The sequence below is a fragment of the Sorex fumeus genome, unplaced genomic scaffold, assembly GCF_029834395.1.
Source record: "Sorex fumeus unplaced genomic scaffold, SorFum_2.1 ptg000005l, whole genome shotgun sequence".
Taxonomy (NCBI): domain Eukaryota; kingdom Metazoa; phylum Chordata; class Mammalia; order Eulipotyphla; family Soricidae; genus Sorex; species Sorex fumeus.
In genome coordinates, this window is record NW_026606062.1 from 10,716,364 (window position 1) to 10,733,299 (window position 16,936).

At 57.9% G+C, this 16,936-nt stretch overlaps 1 protein-coding gene across 1 annotated transcript in view; it reads right to left on the reverse strand.

The window, feature by feature from the left end:
- The window catches only part of IQCA1 (IQ motif containing with AAA domain 1), a 106,898-nt gene that overhangs the window by 48,163 nt on the left and 41,799 nt on the right, over window positions 1-16,936 (reverse strand). The window contains exons 6-7 of the mRNA XM_056121563.1: window positions 13,887-14,092; window positions 1,104-1,188 (exon numbers count right to left, since the gene is read on the reverse strand). Of these exons, the coding sequence (XP_055977538.1) occupies window positions 1,104-1,188; window positions 13,887-14,092 (291 nt within the window). The remainder of the gene's footprint in view (window positions 1-1,103; window positions 1,189-13,886; window positions 14,093-16,936) is intronic.

The following is a 16,936-nucleotide window of genomic DNA, read 5'->3' on the forward strand; positions in this document are numbered from 1 at the left end:
GCCTTCCCCAACAACTCCCACGCGAGCTTCCCCCAGCAAGGCCTGGGGCATCCACGCAGGCTGGACGCAGGAACCTGTCACGGGTGTCCATCCCACTGCCCGGAGCTCGCGGCCCCAGCTCGCCAGCGGACGAGGCGTCTGGGCGCCCCAGACCCAGCTCGCAGGGGAAATGCCATCAATGTTCACACACGCTTCAAAAAAAAAATTCTGAACATTTTCATTTCTCTTGACAACAGGACCCTCAAGGATGACGTCTGGGTCATTTGTTCAGTCAAGATTCCACATGGACCTACAGATTTTTGTGCTTGGGTCTCAGTCTACAACTGTACCTCGTGGTGTTTCACTAATAAAAATTTTTAAAAAATTAGATGTTTTGCAAACCAATAATAAATAAATATACTTTTATTTTTTTCCATTAGAAAAAACACCAATTGGAAAGTTTCTCCCACCAGCCGCTCAGCTGCCCCCGTTCATCGGTGAGAGGCTTTGTTCTAGCCTCTTGCCCGTGTTCTTTTTTTTAAGAAAATGCAGGGCTGGAGCGATAGCACAGCGGGTAGGGCGTCTGCCTTGCAGGCAGCCAACATGGCCGACCCGAGTTCGATTCCTCCGCCCCTCTCGGAGAGCCCGGCAAGCTACCGAGAGTATTCCATATGCCAGACACAGTAACACAAAGTCCCCAATGGAGACGTTACTGGGCCCGCTCGAGCAAATCGACGATCAACGGGAGGGCCTTTACCTTTACCTTTACCTTGCCCGTGTGGGGACTGGGCCACTTTGTCTTCGTACTGAGACGAGAGAATTCTCAGTGTTTCAGGAGACAAGTATTTATCCTAGCTGTTGTTCGAGCCTTTGCATTTTCTTTTTTCTTTTATTTCCTGCTTTTTGGGTCATACCTGGTGATGCTCAGGGGTTACTCCTGGCTCTGCACTCAGGAATGACTCCTGGCGGTGCTCGGGGAACCATATGGGATGCTGGGACTCGAACCCGGGTCGGCCGCGCACAAGGCAAACACCCTCCCCGCTGTGCTATGGCCCCAGCCCTGCATTTTCTTAAGAAAAAGAACCCCTGTAACTGTCTCCCCAGCCATCCTCGGCGTGTCCCACCTGCTGCGGGGTCTTGTTGGAGAAAATCACTGCCGACCCTCCTTCCTCTGCGTCAGGATAGTCGGGAAACGTGCCTGTGAGGTTCCTGTGGGGACAGAGCAGGAGGGTGAGCTCGGGACTGTGCCTGGGGGACGGGACGGGGACAAGGGCAAGGACCCTCCCGGGGGACCCAAGGGGTGGGGACCCCACTGTCCTCACCCCTCGGGGCCTGTCCTTCTCCGAGTCGGCAATGGGGGACATGTGACCTCACCCTCTGCTGCCTCATGCAAGGGTCATTCTGGACCTTTAATAACCACGGGCCGGAGCTTCCCCTCGGGGAAACCGTCTGAGATGGTCCCTTGGTGACATTTGCACCAGTGGGTGGCTGTGGACAGGGGCGTGCTAGACCCACCTGACCACAGCCGCTGAGGGGCCTGGGGCCCCACCTGGCACCCCCTGCCTGGACCACCTCACTGGGCCATGGATCCCGGGTCCTGTCCCACTGGGGGTGACGCCCTCCTGCCTTCCTCGAGGGCGGGTCACCTGGGCACCAAGCGGAGTTAGTCGTGTCGTGGCCAGTGGGGCTGGCCCTTGGCTATGAGCACCTGCCTCTCGTGTCTGAGGAGCCCGGCAGGTGCCCGGGGAGGACCGATGCATCTGTCCACGCGTCTCTCCCCAGTGGTCCTCCTCGTGGGAGCCCCCATTCTCCCACGCCACGGGGGAAACGTGAAAATGCAGGTGTCGAGGAGCGTGGACGTGGGAACCAGTGCGTCCAGTCGGTCAGTGTAAGTCCCGCCCATGGAGAAGGCGTCCCACCATATAAGGTCTCCGACGGGGCCCGGACGGCTGCGGTGGGAGACGGCAGCCGGGAGAGACGCCCCCCACCCCCCGCCACACTCCCCTTTCTCTCCACAGACCCGGCAACACGGAGACAGGCCGCAGGGTCACAGGGTGGGCGGCAGGCCCAGGCCGGGGGTAGGAGGGGGCTCAGAGCCCGGACTCGGGGACAGTGACAGGCACATCACAGGGGTCTCGCCCGTGCTTGAGGGGGACCCTTGGTATAGCCCGAGAGGGGCCCGGCAGAGACTGAACAGAGGATGCGCAGGGACGAGGCCGGCCACCGTGCACCGGGGCTCCCAGCAGCAAGGACAGAACGTGAGGCGCCGTACACGGGGCAGGACAGAGAGGAGAGCCCTGGACACAGGGGAGGGGACCTGCAGACGCATCTCCCAACCGTCCTGACCTCTGACGTCTTTGCCTCTGGGCGCTGCCAGCCAAGGTTCAGCACATCCCAAGAGGCCCCAGTGTGGGAAAATCCACTTTTGCAGTAACAATCAACGTCTGCAAAGATGGGCCTGGGCTTCCGGGAAGAACTCGGGCCCCTCGAACCCTGGACGCCAGCTGGGGGGGTCGCAGGGCATCCGCCCTCCCTGTCACAGCCACTCACTGTAGAGAACCGCGGACAGTGCATTCCTTCCCCCCATGCTGTCATGTCTGCCGTATCCACACATGCATGTGCACACACACACACCCACACACACATTCAGGCACACACACGCACACACCAAGTCGCACACACAGACTCACACATACACCCCTACACACTCATGCACACCCCCTCACACATGCACATACACTTCACACACACAATCGTGCACACAGACTCACACAAAAACGCACACATGACACACACACACTCACACTCACACACACACAGAGTCATTTCCCCCAACAAACAGGCCCACGGGCAGGAGTCCTTGCGGCGGTACAGAGACATTTGGATGCTCTTCCTCCTGGTGGTAGCCAAAACCGTCCAAACACCAGGCGATGCCCGTGGGGCAAGGGGGACTGGGCCAGGCCCTTCTGCTACGTCTGCCAGCTTCTGGGCCCAACCCCCTGGCCCTACCTGGTCACTTCCGGCACCAAATCAATCCCACGTCGGGGAGTAAATTGAGCTTGCACAGACCCAGGCGGCCTGGCCGAGCAGCACGGATAAGGGCAGATGTTCAGGGCCGGGCGGGCAGGAGGTGGCCGGGGTGACAGGGGCCCAAGTCTGTGTCCTCACACGGCGCGGCTACCTGACCCCACCTGAGAGACCCAGAGGGGCGGCGGGAAGGAGCCCCAGGCCCTTTGCTCTGTCGTCCCTGTTTGGCCCGATGGGAATGAGGTTTGCAGTTAAAGCGATCAATAAATAAACTCCATATATGATTGGTCCGAGTGTCCTATCAATCTTATTTGTATAGTGAAAGCCATGAAATTTACTTGAAATTTACCTTTTTTTTTTCTTCTTTTTGGGTCACACCCAGCGATGCTTGGGGTGACTCCTGGGTCATGCACTCAGGAATCACTCCTGGCGGTGCTCGGGGGACCCTGTGGGATGCTGGGAATCGAACGCGGGTCGGCCATGTGCAAAGCAAACACCCTCCCTGCTGTGCTGTCGCTCCAGCCCCAAAATTTACCTTTTTTAAATTTTTAAAATTTTTTAAATTTAATTTATTTTTTGCTTTTTTTTGGGGGGGGGATCACACCCAGCGATGCTCAGGGGTTACTCCTGGCTCATGCACTCAGGAATCACTCCTGGTGGTGCTCGGGGGACCATATGGGATGCTGGGAATCGAACCCGGGTCACCTGCATGCAAGGCAAATGCCCTACCCGCTGTGCTATTGCTCCAGCCCCGTACCTTTTTTTTCTTTTTAAAGGTAAATTTGCTCAGGGCTTCCTCCTGGCTCTGCACTCAGGGGTCCACCCCTGGCGGGGGGAGGGGCCATACGGAGTGCCGGGGATTGAGCCCGGGTCGGCCGCGTGCAAGGCCAACGCCTTATCTGCTGCAATACTGTTCCGGCCCCTTTCCCTTGAGGAGGCGGGCAGACAAGCAGGGCGACCCGTGTCCAGCTGGGGGACACTCCCACCCGCGGCCTGTCCTGGGGCGTCCCCATGCAGATCCGGCCAGAGCGGCGACACTTTCCTCTCCTTTCCTCTGTTTGCTCTTAATTTATCACACGCGACATTTATTTCCCGCGGTGCGTGGCAGGCGCAGGGTGCTCGGATTTGTTTCTCTGATCTATGCTGGTGCTTCTGGGTCAGGATAATGCATGGACCGCATTTATTTATTTATTTTTTATAATATTCCCGAACACGCAAGGGCCATTTGTCCTTCCTATTTTCCTTATCTTCTAAGTTTAATCCTAATGACTTTAATAATTACGTTTCCAAGTCCGATAAATAATCCTGTTGGGAGTTTAATTGAAACCGCGTCATCTCTATAAATTACACGGCAGACACGTCCTTTTCCCACTTAACCAGAAACACAACGCTTCTCCCACCCTCCTCCTCCTCCTCCTCCTCTTCCTCCTCCTCCTCCTCCCCCTCCTCCTCCCCCCTCCCCCTCCCCCTCCTCCTCCTCCTCCTCACATTTGGTCCGTCGTTGATGAATAAAAAAGTACTCGGGGCCATTCTCTGAGTATCTCACCCTCACTTCCTTGCTCTCGTGCAGGGTGTTTGCCTTGCGTGCAGCCGAACCGGGTTCGATTCCCAGCATCCCATGTCGTCCCCTGAGCACCGCCAGGGGTGATTCCTGAGTGCAGAACCAGGAGGAACCACCCCAGTGCATCGCCAGGTGTGACCCAAAAAGCAAAAAAAAAATAAAATAAAATATTGTCAGATGGTATTTCTGCACGGTAGAAATGACCGGTCGGCCTTATCAATGTCCATCATATTGAATTTTTCCACCATTTGGCAATTCCCATTTCTGGAGAGAAATGCCGTGAGGGAACCCTGAACCCCTCCCTGAAATAAGGCAGAGAAGCACAAACAAGTGAGAGAGAAATACCACAGGCCACAGGGCCACGCACGCACATCCCACACTGCCGGAAGGGTCCGCACGCTCACTCCCCTTCCCAGACCCACTCAAAGGCGCAACAAAATGCACCCCAGATGTTTTCTTGCAAAGCTCAACCAGTGCCTTGCAGATCTTTGCTATTAGCCCCTATCAGCAGAGTTTGGGTGAGTAACCCTTCCCACTCTGTAGCTGTCTCTGTATCTCGGTCACCATTTCTTCTGGGGTGCACCATTTCTTCTTAGTTTAACGTGGTCCCATTTGTTTATCTTTGACTCTGCCTGCTTGGTCAGCGGCGTTTCATCTTTTTTTTTTTTTTAAATTGAATCACTGTGGGAAAAGCTACAAAGATTTCAGGTTTAAGTCTCGGCCACGCAATCATCAAACATGTTTCCCTTCACCAATACTTATTTTTCACCACCAAGAACCCCAATAAACCTCCCCTCCCAACCCTCCCAATGCCTGTGAGGCAGATGAATTCTAGTTAACACTCTATCTACTTTGATTACATTCACTGTTCCGACAAAAGATGCACCATAATTATTTAGAGTTTACACCCCCCAGTCAGACATGCTGAAAAGGCATTGTGAAATAATTTGTTTTCTACAGCTGGTCACAAGAATCAAATGATGTCGCGTGGCCGCAACAGCGGCCACATGATTTTGGATTTCTGGTATTTTACTTATTAAGCCTGGAAGTATTTCTGCTGAGAGCCAGATAATTATGAGATTGGTTTCTGTGGCTCTGGAGCCATGGCCGTGCCGGAGAGCCACTCGTGGGGGGCAACTCGTGATCTTGGGAGGGCGTGAAGGACGAGCCGGGAACAGCAGCATTTCATCTTTGAAGATACCTTTAGCTTCAATGTTGCGGAGGGTTTTGCCGACCTTTTCCTCCACGTGCCTTATGGATTCGGGTCTGCCTTCAATTGTGGCATATAAAAATATATATAGTAGAAGACTAATACCCAAGGTCAGGGAAAACAAAGGCCAGGAGGACTGGTCAGTGGCTGGAGTCTACCCGAGTGTGTGCGGGACGGAGAGTGGAGAAGATAGAGAAGGACCAGAACGACAATGATAGCGGGGAATATCGCGCTGGACAAGATCTGAGTGTTAAAAGTAGGTAAAGGGATACACACATGATAACATGTTGCGTGTGTTGCAACCACAATGCCCAAAGGGGAGGGGGGCGGGGAGAGAGAGAGAGAGACAGAGAGACAGAGACAGAGACAGAGAGAGGGAAAGACAGGCAGGCTGGAGGCAGGTGAAGGGAGGCCACCTGGGGTCACTGGTGCTGGGAAATGTGCCCTGGGGACGTGATGGGTGTTGGGACACCGTAGGACTGAAGCCCAATCATGGACAGCTTTGAACGGCTCCATCTCACAGGGATTCAAAAAGAATAAGCTCTTGGAAAAAAACAAGTGCACTGTAGCAGTGTCCTCCTGTTCGTTGTTCATCGATTTGCTCGAGCAGGCCCAGTAACGTCTCCATCGTGAGACTTGTTGTTACTGTGTTTGGCATATCGAATACGTCACGGGGAGCTTGCCAGGCTCTGCCGTGCGGGCGAGATACTCTCGGTAGCTTGCTGGGCTCTCTGAGAGAGGTGGAGGAATTGAACCCGGGTCAGCTGGGTCCGCCGCACGCAAGGCAAAAGCCCTACCCGCTATGCTATCGCTCCAGCCCAGAAAAAGATTACAATATATATTTATTACAATAAAGGTAAAAGGTAAAGGTAAAGGCCCTCCCGTTGATCATCGATTTGCTCGAGCGGGCCCAGTAACGTCTCCACTGGAGACTTTGTTGTTACTGTGTCTGGCATATCGAATACGTCACGGGGAGCTTGCCAGGCTCTGCCGTGCGGGCGAGATACTCTCGGTAGCTTGCCGGGCTCTCCGAGAGGGGCAGAGGAATCGAACTCGGGTCGGCCATGTTGGCCACTTGTAAGGCAAACGCCCGACCCGCTGTGCTATCGCTCCAGCCAAAACAACAACAACAAATAAATAAATGAAAATAAAGTTAAACCCACACCCGGGACATCTTGGAGGGGGCTTGTTGGCAGCACGAGTACTCCCAGCTCTGCTCTGGGTCGGGGGTGACCCTGGGCCCTCTGAGCCCCTTTGAGAGCCACTGGTCCCCACCCGCCCGGGCCCTCGGGATGCCATGCTCACGCCTGACACCTCCAGCTCTCTGCTTTCACAACCCCTCGGTCCCGAGGCTGCCTGACGAGAAGCTGGGCTGGCTCCAGCCCACAGCCATCGGGGAACAGGGCAGTGGGAGCCAACGGGATCCAACGGGACCCTGGTCCCCCGCAGCACCTGACAGCAGGTGAGACTCCTGGTGGAGGGATCCCCCAGCTACGAGGTCCCCAACCCCGGACCCGTGGAGTAAGTAGGTAATCGTGAAGGAAGCCACGGGGCCTGTGGTGACAGCAAGACAGGGGGGCCGCCCCCCCCCCCCCAGCTCCTTGCTGAGATTCCAAGGCCACAAGGTCTGAGCAGAGGGCGATGGCACGGCAGCGTGGAGCCCACTCCAGCCCAAGTCCTCGGCTCTGGGGGACGCCGCGCCCTGGACCCTCCTTTCCTGTCTGCTGACGGGTGGAGGAATCGTGCCCGCACACTCGGCAGTTTTCACAACACCCGCACCCGCGTGTTCAGAGACAAGTCCTTATCCCACGCCCCCACCCACAGCCCTGCCCCCTGGGGGCTCCGGCCGCGCTGGCCCCTTCCTGCTGAGGAACCTGGCCTGGCTCGTCCAGGCTGGTCCAAACAGGGCTTTGAGCAGGACCGGACCCCCAGGCCTGCACGGCCCGTGTTCCCATCGTGTGCAGCTGATTCAGGGGACCACGGAGAGGCGGGAGGACGCACCGGGGGCCCGGCTGTGCAGTAGGGTGGTAGTACCAGGGACTCTGGACCCTGGATAAGCATCCTCTGAGCCAAACCTCCACCCCCCCACCCCCAGCCGTGGGGGTCCTGGCTTGCTTCTCTCCTAAACCACAAAGGCGCAGTTGACTTTGGTTTATGTTTGACAATTAAAACGATAAGCATCTGAAGTCCAAGGTTCCGCCCCGGGAACTCTGAATCCCGGGCCCAGCTGGTGTGTGTGGGGGGGGAGGGGGGGCGAGAGGGGGGCTGGGCCGACTTCTGACGGCGCAGGAACGGCCTCTGCCAATGCCGGGGTCAAACCCGCTCCTTCCCTCCGGCAAAGCATTTGCTAGCTGCCCCCACTCCCCACACTCTGTGCGATGTCAAGGGTCCCCCCGAACGTGGAAGGGAGTGACGGGGAGCACTCGGCAGCAACCGAGACCCATGCCGCCCCCCCCCCCGGGCCTGCCCCTCCTTCAGTGGGTCCCCCCAGGCCTTCCCCCGGCGGAGACTGATCGGTATGAGAAACGGCCGCACGGGGGTCTAGGGGTCTGCCGCCCCGTCACCCCCACTTCATTAGTGTCACAGCCTCATAAATCGCTCCTACGGCAGCGGCTCTCCGCTCACATGGAGGTGTCACCTCGTCCACCAACTCCCCGACAGCCAGCCCTGGAGGGGGCTGGACGTGGCCCGCGGGCGCGGCTGGCGCGGGGAGGCTGGGCACAAGGAACCCACGACGTCCCCACTGGGGGCGCGGCCGGTCGGCCCGAGGCTCCCCGAGTCCCAGAGCATCCCCGGTCAGTAGCAGGAGCTGCGGGTTACGGGGGCCTCAGGGGCTCCCGTTGGTGGCGACTTTACGAGCACTATGGGGGCCGCACCCTGCGGTGCTCAGGGCTGCCTCCTGGCCCTGCACTCAGCATCACTCCTGGTGCTTCTTGGGGGCCGGGTGGGGTGCCCGGGACGGGACCTGGCCAGTCATGTGTCAGGTAAGTGGCCTCCCCACTGCCCTGTCGCTCGGGGTGGGACCCCTCCCCCCTCCCCTATCTGCGCTGGGTCCCCATCTCAGGGAGGGACACAGGACCCCCGGCCCCTCCTGCCCTGCTGTCCTGCATCCTTCAGTCTCTCCCGGCTCTTGTCGGTCACACACTCGCTGGCTCAGGACTCCAGAAGAGGCAGCCCAAGCGACAGGGCAGTGGGGAAGCCTGGGGCCCTGAGCCCACAGGCATGACCCCCTCGTGGGGTCCGAGGGGGCCGGGCCTGCGGGCATCACTCTCTCCACTCTCAGCATCTGTGCTGCCCTGCTGCCTCTCTGGTCTCTGTCTCTGCGTCTCTCCCTCTCTCCTCTCCTTCCCCTTCCCTCTTTCTCTTTCCCTCTCTCTCTCCACCCCTCCCCCCCCCCCCCGCTCTCTCCCCGTCACAGTGCACACAGGTTGTTTCTGTGTGAAACCAGCACACAGTGGATGAGCCCGAGACATGCGTTATCTCTTCTCTGTCTCCCTCGCTCTCCTTCTCCCTCTGTCTGTCCCTCTCCCTGTCTCTCTGTCTCTTGCTGTGTTTCTGTGTCTCTGTCTCTGTCTCTCTCTGTCTCTGTCTCTCTCTCTCTCCACCCCACTTTCCCATAGCTCATTTTCTTTTAAAGTAAAGGTGCATTTTAAGCCCGGGTATAAACTTGCAACCATCAGCAACGAGACTTAGTATGGGTGATGCAGGAACAATTTTCTGAAGACCCCTTGGAAGAAGCCATTGCAGAGGGAAGGAAAAAGACCCTGGAACGGAAGGGAAGGAAGGAAGCGAGGGACCTGGGCTCCCCTCTCCTCCCGTTAGACAGAAAGCATGTGCACGCGCGCGCGCACACACACACACACACACACACACACACACACTGGGCTCTCCACCTCTCTCTCATGAGGCAGAAAGCATACACACACACACACACACACACACACACACACACACACACACACTGGGCTCTCCACCTCTCTCTCATGAGGCAGAAAGCATACACACACACACACACACACACACACACACTGGGCTCTCCACCTCTCTCTCATGAGGCAGAAAGCATACACACACACACACACACACACACACACACACTGGGCTCTCCACCTCTCTCTCATGAGGCAGAAAGCATACACACACACACACACACACACACACACACACACTGGGCTCTCCACCTCTCTCTCATGAGGCAGAAAGCATACACACACACACACACACACACACACACACACACACTGGGCTCTCCACCTCTCTCTCATGAGGCAGAAAGCATACACACACACACACACACACACACACACACACACACACACACACCAAATAAATAGAGAGAATCACTTTGGAGCTATCACGTCCCGGCCAGAGCCAAGTCCAAGAACCGTTGCGAGCATCTTCGAGGACATATTTCAAGGACCTGGGAAAACCCGCTGTTATTATTATTTTGAAGAACTAGAAACAGGAACTTATAAATCTGTAACGAAAATATCTGTGTGAGAGAAAGACTGGGAGGAAAATTACCAGAAAGTTTCACAGCGGCGGTCTCTAATTATAGATGATTGTTCTTCGCTTCGTAAATGCTCCTTGATCTCACCAAGGCTCTTTGCGGAGCGGATGTTCCTTTGGAAAACGCTGGGAAAAACTGCTTCCTCCAAAGGCGTTTAAAATGGGCTCAGAAGACACGTGTCCTGATAGGGAAAGCGAAGGATCTGGATTCTAAATTGTGGGGGCGCCCATTAGTCGGAGCTTGGAGGTAAATCTTTGTTTGTTTTTGAAGCTGTGCTCGGGGTCCCCCCGGGGTGGGGCGCCAGGGTTTGGGGGGGCTCTGCGGTGCTGGCCGCGTGCGGTTGGAGGTCATTTTCACAACTGTCCCTGTGAGTCCTGTGGGAATCCATCCCAAGGACTGATGACGCTTCATGTTTCAAAAGACAATATTTGCTTTTTATTCGTCTTCGGCTCAGGAACGCCAGAGAAAGGCCTTTCTCAGCGTCCAGCAGGTCAGTGTGTCTGATGGTGAAAATAACTTGGCCCTCGGCCTCCCCTCACTTCAAAACGAGGCCGCGGGGCTGCTCTCTGTGGGGCATCCGTGCACCCCTGGGAGCTGCTGGGGTGGCCTCCAGATGGGGGGAGGGGGTTGTGCAGGGCAGGACGGTCACTCCAAGGCGGGCTAGGCCTCACGGGGAAGAGGCGGCACCAGGGCCCATGACCCCCGGAGGCCAGGGCGGGTCCCCCATCCCCTGACTGCACGTGGCTCTGTCTCTGGGTCCTTCACCCAGACGGGAGGTGGGGGGGGGGGGGCTGACGCCTCTCAGCGTCTCTGTCGGCTTTTCCACATCGCTGCTGTCCTCCTTTGAGAGTCTCAGTGACCAGAGTCTTCGTGACGAGAGTCCTATCACCAGAGTCTTTGTGACGAGAGATTTAGTGATCAGCCTTCATGGCCAGAGTCTCAGTGGCCAGAGTCTTTGTGGCGAGAGTCCTATCACCAGAGTCTTTGCGACGAGAGTTTTCGTGATCAGCGTCTTCGTGGCCAGAGTCCTATGACCAGAGTCTTTGTGACGAGAGATTTAGTGATCAGCCTTCATGGCCAGAGTCTCAGTGGCCAGAGTCTTCGTGGCCAGAGTCTTATGACCAGAGTCCCCGTGGCAGTGTCCTCGTGGTGTCTTGGGAGTGAGGGGCCGCTAGCGCAAGGTGGCAGGCAGGGCCGTGCGGCCTCTGGGTTCTGCTCCCGTGTCCCGGGAGGGTGCATGCCTGGGTCCTTGCCCACAGCCATCGGGGGGTCTCAAATGACTCCACATACGCGGGGAGAAAACGCACAGTCCAGAGGCCCCGCGCTCCAGAAGGATAGTCCTAGGAGTGAGGGTGGACGCACAGGCGGACGGTCCCCTCCCCTCCCCGGGAAGAGGCTTGAGTCACACCCCAAGCGATGTCCACGGCGCCCTTGGAACACGCCACCGCGGGAGACGTCCCGATGGTCACAGCCAGCCCAGACGGCCCCTCCACATGGGGTGTCCAGGGGGAGCGACAGTGCCCAGTGGCCAACCGGGCCAAGGGTCCCAGGACTGGCCTCGCTGTGCCCGGGGGGAGTGAGTGGAGGCCTCGGGCAGTGGACATGCAGGAGTGCACGGCTGCAGGAGTCGCATGGAGGGCGACAGGAGGGGCAGAGACCACAGGGAAGCCGGCCCGGCCAGGCCATGCAGCAGCACCCGGTGGGGTGACCATCGCCTCAGGCCCGAGAGAAGGGCTGGGAAGGGACAGAGGGAGCTGGGGGACAGGCAGGAGGGTCCCTGGGCTCAGCTGGCCAGGAGAGAGAGAGGAGGGGGGAGGAGTGGAGGGGGAGAGGGCGGGGGAGGGGAAGGGGAAGGGAGGGGCGACGGAGGGTTACACTCACACCCCTTTGCACTCACCTGCACACCCCTCATACCCCTTCACTGCCTCACACTCACACCTCCACAGGTAGCCACACACACACACAGCTACACACAAATCCCCCCATACCTGTACACATAGCCACACCCACCCACACACCTGCACAATCACACATCCCCCTGCACACCCACTCGCACACACCACACGCACACCTGCACAGACAGCTACGCGCATACCCCCACGCCCACACACACACCCCCGCACCCCCACCCGCACTCACCCCCACACCAGCGCACACACCTGCCCAGGTGTAGCCAGCCCCCAAGCAGAGGCCCGTAAGAGCTGACGATGACATCGCTGGCCTGGAGCGGCCCAGAGAGGCCCGTACAGTAGGAGCCGCCGAGCTCAGCACCCTCAGGCCCACGGCGGGGCAGGCAGAGAACAGAGCGGTACCAAATGCGGGGTCGGGAGTTTGGGCGCGTACCTGGGGCTCAAGGGGCCCCGCTGGGTGCCCGGCTGGGACTGGGCTGGGTGCGTGGGAGGGAGGGTCTCAGCCCACACGTCTCTCCAGCCCAATACCCTCCCTGGGGCCAAGACACTGGAACGCGCCGCCAGGGAGACGCTTCTCCGTGTATCTCCACGGCTGTGTTAGCGCCCGGCAGGCACAGGACAGCTGCGCGTGTTCCAAACGCGTGATCTGAGAAGGTTCCGGGCGTACCGGTGACACACGGTCCTCGCACTAACTCTCCTCTCTCTCACCTCTCTGCCATTCTCAGGGCGAATGAATGCCAAATTCTCACGTTAATTTTCCTCCCATTAAAATGTTCCCGATTTTCTGCCAAACCTCCCTGACAACGTTTCTTCAAAAGGTCATAAATCTAATAGATTTTGAATTAAAAAAAAAAACCAGTATGACTGAAACTCAGTCACGAGCAACTTTGTAAGCTGTCTGTCTCACGATCACAGTCACTGTCACTGTCCTCCCGTTGTTCATCGATTTGCTTGAGCGGGCCCAGTAACGTCTCCATCGTGAGACTTGTTGTTACTGTGTTTGGCATCTCGAATACGTCACGGGGAGCTTACCAGGTTTTGCCGTGCGGGTGAGATACTCTCGGTAGCTTGCCAGGCTTTCCGAGAGGGGTGGATTAAAACAAACAAGCAAACAAAAACACCCCAGAATTTTATCACTGGGTGTCTACACTGAAAGGCAGAGTCCTCCCGGCAGCCTTGCTACAGCACCCACTATTGTGAAGGAAACGGCGTGTGATGACACAGGATGAAGGTCACCCATGGGCGTCTAGGCTGGACCCGATGCGTCCAGACAAAGAAGCGTCCACGAGGCTCACTCGACAGTGCTGGCTGGTGCAGGTCACCCTGATCCTTAGGGGCTGGAGAACACCTGGGACGTCACCATTGCTTTTGCAGGTGGGGACAGTCGTGGCTCTCTGGGCGCCCAAGCTGCAGGGCTGCGTCTCACCTCTGTCCCTGCCCCACACTGGCTCTGGGGGGGTCAGCCGGCCCGTGGACCAGGCCCGGTCAGAGGTGGAGGCCGCTCCACAAACACCAATGAACCCAGAGGCCCGGGTCCCGCCCGAGCTCCTGCAAAACGCCAGGACCCGAAGGCTCTGCACCCCAGGAACCGGCCAGCCCCGCTGCCCGTGGCTGCGTATTCTAGCCCCTGGCCACGACTCTCCACCTGCCCCTCCCCCCAGACTCGCCGGGCCCGGCCCCGCGGGTCACCTGCATTCGATGAACCAGTGTCGGATCTGGTCCTGCAGGTTCTCCTTGATGTCGGGTCCCTCCACGAGTTTCAGGTCGTCCTTGATGGACACCAGCGCGTTCTGGTAGTCGGCCTCGTGCCGGCCCTGCGTCTCGTCCCGCTGCGAGCGCACCTTCTCCGCCTGCTCCACCGTCGGGCTGACCTTGTTGAACAGGGGCGGCGGCATCTGGAAACAGAAGCGGGAGCGGGGGGGGCTGCGATGGGGGGACCCTGACAGCGCCAAGGGCCCGAAGCCCACGGCACACACCCGCAGCGCGAGGCTGACAGGCTCCACTCTCAGACCGAAACCCAGCAGGCCTAAGGCTCGGTTTCCCCCGTCAGAAAGTCCCGACTTCTCAGAGAACGATCTCACCCTGGGCAGAGAAGCCGCCTCGTGGCAGCAGCCTATCAGAGTAGGGGGCACAGGCAGGGGCGTCCAGCCAAGGAGAGAGGGCCCAGGGCATGGAGTCATGGGACCGGACAGGGACCAGAATGGGAAACATATCGCCCGTTCCTAGAAAAATGCTGTTATGTAACCAAACTCTATGTAAACTGCATAGAATTCGGAGTCGGGGTCCTTGTCAAGACTCTACTGTGTTGATGGAGTACTATGTAGCTGTTAGAAAAGACGAAGTCATGAAATGTACATACAAGTGGTACTGCATGGAAAGTATCATGCTAAGCGAAATGAGTCAGAAAGAGAGGGACAGACATAGAAAGACTGCATTCATCTGGGGAACATAAAGTAACAAAATAGGAGACTAAGACCCAAGAACAGCTTTGGTAAATACCAGGTTGTTCACTCCATGGCTTAGAGGCCAGCTGCACACTCTAGGGGTAAAGGCAGCTCAGACAGAGAAGGGAGCACCAAGTAAAGGGTGTTGGGAGGATCCTCCCAGGATGGAAGAAGCATGCTGAAAGTAGACTATAGACCGAACATGATTGCCACCCATTGCCTCTTTTGCAAACCACAACACCCAATAGGAGAGAGAGAACAAAAGGGAATGCCCTGCCACAGAGGCAGGGTGGGATGGGGGGATGGGGGGTGGGAGGGATACTGGGACCCGTGGTGGTGGGAAATGGGCACTGGTGGAGGGATGGGTGTTTGATCATTGTATAATTGAAACCCAAGCACAAAAATTTGTAAGTCTACAACAGTACCTCATGGTGTCTCACTAATAAAAATTTTAAAAAAAGGACTCTACTGTGTTGGATGAGACTCGGACCCTAGCTCAAGCTAGCGATAAAGGGGCCTTGCGTCTGGTCTGGTCAACGTGCCAGCGAAACTCCCCCGGGACATAACACCAGAACCCGCTGGGACAGAGGCAGCCGTCTGGGTTCGGGAAAGACACTTCCCGCCAGGCAGGGTGTTTCCCAACCTTACTGATGGGTGGGAGAACAGAGCGTACAATTGCAAAGGGGGGATCCCCCGGGTGATGGGCGTGTGCGGGGGCAGAAAGATGAAGCTCGACCCCCGGCCTGTGTTTAAACCCCCCCAAGCCAGCCCTGCTCAGCCTGGCCACCTCCCTGCCCGGCTGCTGTGAGAAGGTCATGGGTTGCCATGGAGACAGGGATTCTCATCAGCACCAGCCTCAGGGGTGGGGTGGGAGGGTGGGGCAGTACAGCAGTAGGGGGCGCCTGTGAGCCCAGTCCGAGCACACGGACCCTCCCCATCGGTCTCGGGTTTGGGTTCGTGAGCTGTGCCTGGCAGTGCTCAAGGCTCACTCCTGGTTCTGTGCTCAGGGCTGACTCCTGGCTCTGTGCTCAGGACTGACTCCCGGCTCAGTGCTCAGGGATTGTTCCTGCTATGCTCGGGAATCCTCTGGACTGCCAGAGATCGAACCCTGGCCAGCCACTTGGAAAGCCAGCACCCTGCCCGCTGTCAAGCTCTCACTCGACCATCTCTGGAGGTGCCACTGAGGTCGGGGGGAACATCGGGGCTGTGAGCAGGGCCTGGGTCATGGCGACTAAGGCAAGAGCATGGTCTCACTGCCTCGCTGCCCCCCTGAATCACTTTTACAGAATTTTACCTAGAACACATCTCCCCATGTCAGTGATGTTGCTTGTGTCTTGATGCTGAGACACTGTGTTTTTTTTTTCTTTTTGGGACACACCCAGCGATGCTCAGGGGTGACTCCTGGCTCTGCCCTCAGGAATCACTCCTGGTGATGCTCAGGGGACCATATGGGATGCTGGGAATCGAACCCGGGTCGGCCGTGTGCAAGGCAAACGCCCTCCCCACTGAGCTGTCGCTCCGTCCTGATGCTGAGACACCATAAACCCGCCTGTTGGCTGTGACCAGTGTTGCGCTGAGCAGAGCCAGCCAGGAGGAGAGGGACCCATGACGGTGTCCACCCCCGAGGTCGGGCAAGGGGGGGCAGCAGCTCTGCTGGGGTGGCCGGTGGCCGGGTGTGGCCTGTCACGCGTGCTGTCCAGCACGAAGCCTTGGCTGAGGACAGCCAGGCATGACATGCTGCTCTTCCCACAGTGCTCCTTCGAGGTGGGGGGCAGGTTCCAGACCTCGACTCTAGAAACACGCAGACTCCAGAAGCACCGAGTGTTCTGGCTGGGGCTTGGCTTCCGGCTGAGTCTAGACTCAAGAAATTGACGGAGAAACTAAGGCAGGTGAACGTCCGAGTCCCGCCTGTGTCGAGAACAGGGGACAGCGCCAGAGACGGGGTCGTCACAAACCACTATTGAAGAACTCGTCTGGCAGAATGTCCCGACCCTGTGCCAGGCTGTCTTCACCGGGGCCCCATGGAGGAGGGGGGGTGGGTTGAGCCTCTCTCCCCTCCCCAAGCAGAACCCTGGCAGCCAAAAACGTCCAGAACCCAGCCACAGCCTCGCTCAAGGCCACTCTCCACACCCGGACAAGCCTCACCCAAGAGGGAACCAGCAGGAAAACCCAGGTACGCAGGACCCGTGACTGAGATCTCCAAGCCCGCTTGGGTTGGGACTGGGCCTCCTCCCTCCTGCTCCCCAGTGTTCCGGTAGCCTGGCAGTCACACCCGCAAACTGCCGCCAGCGTCAT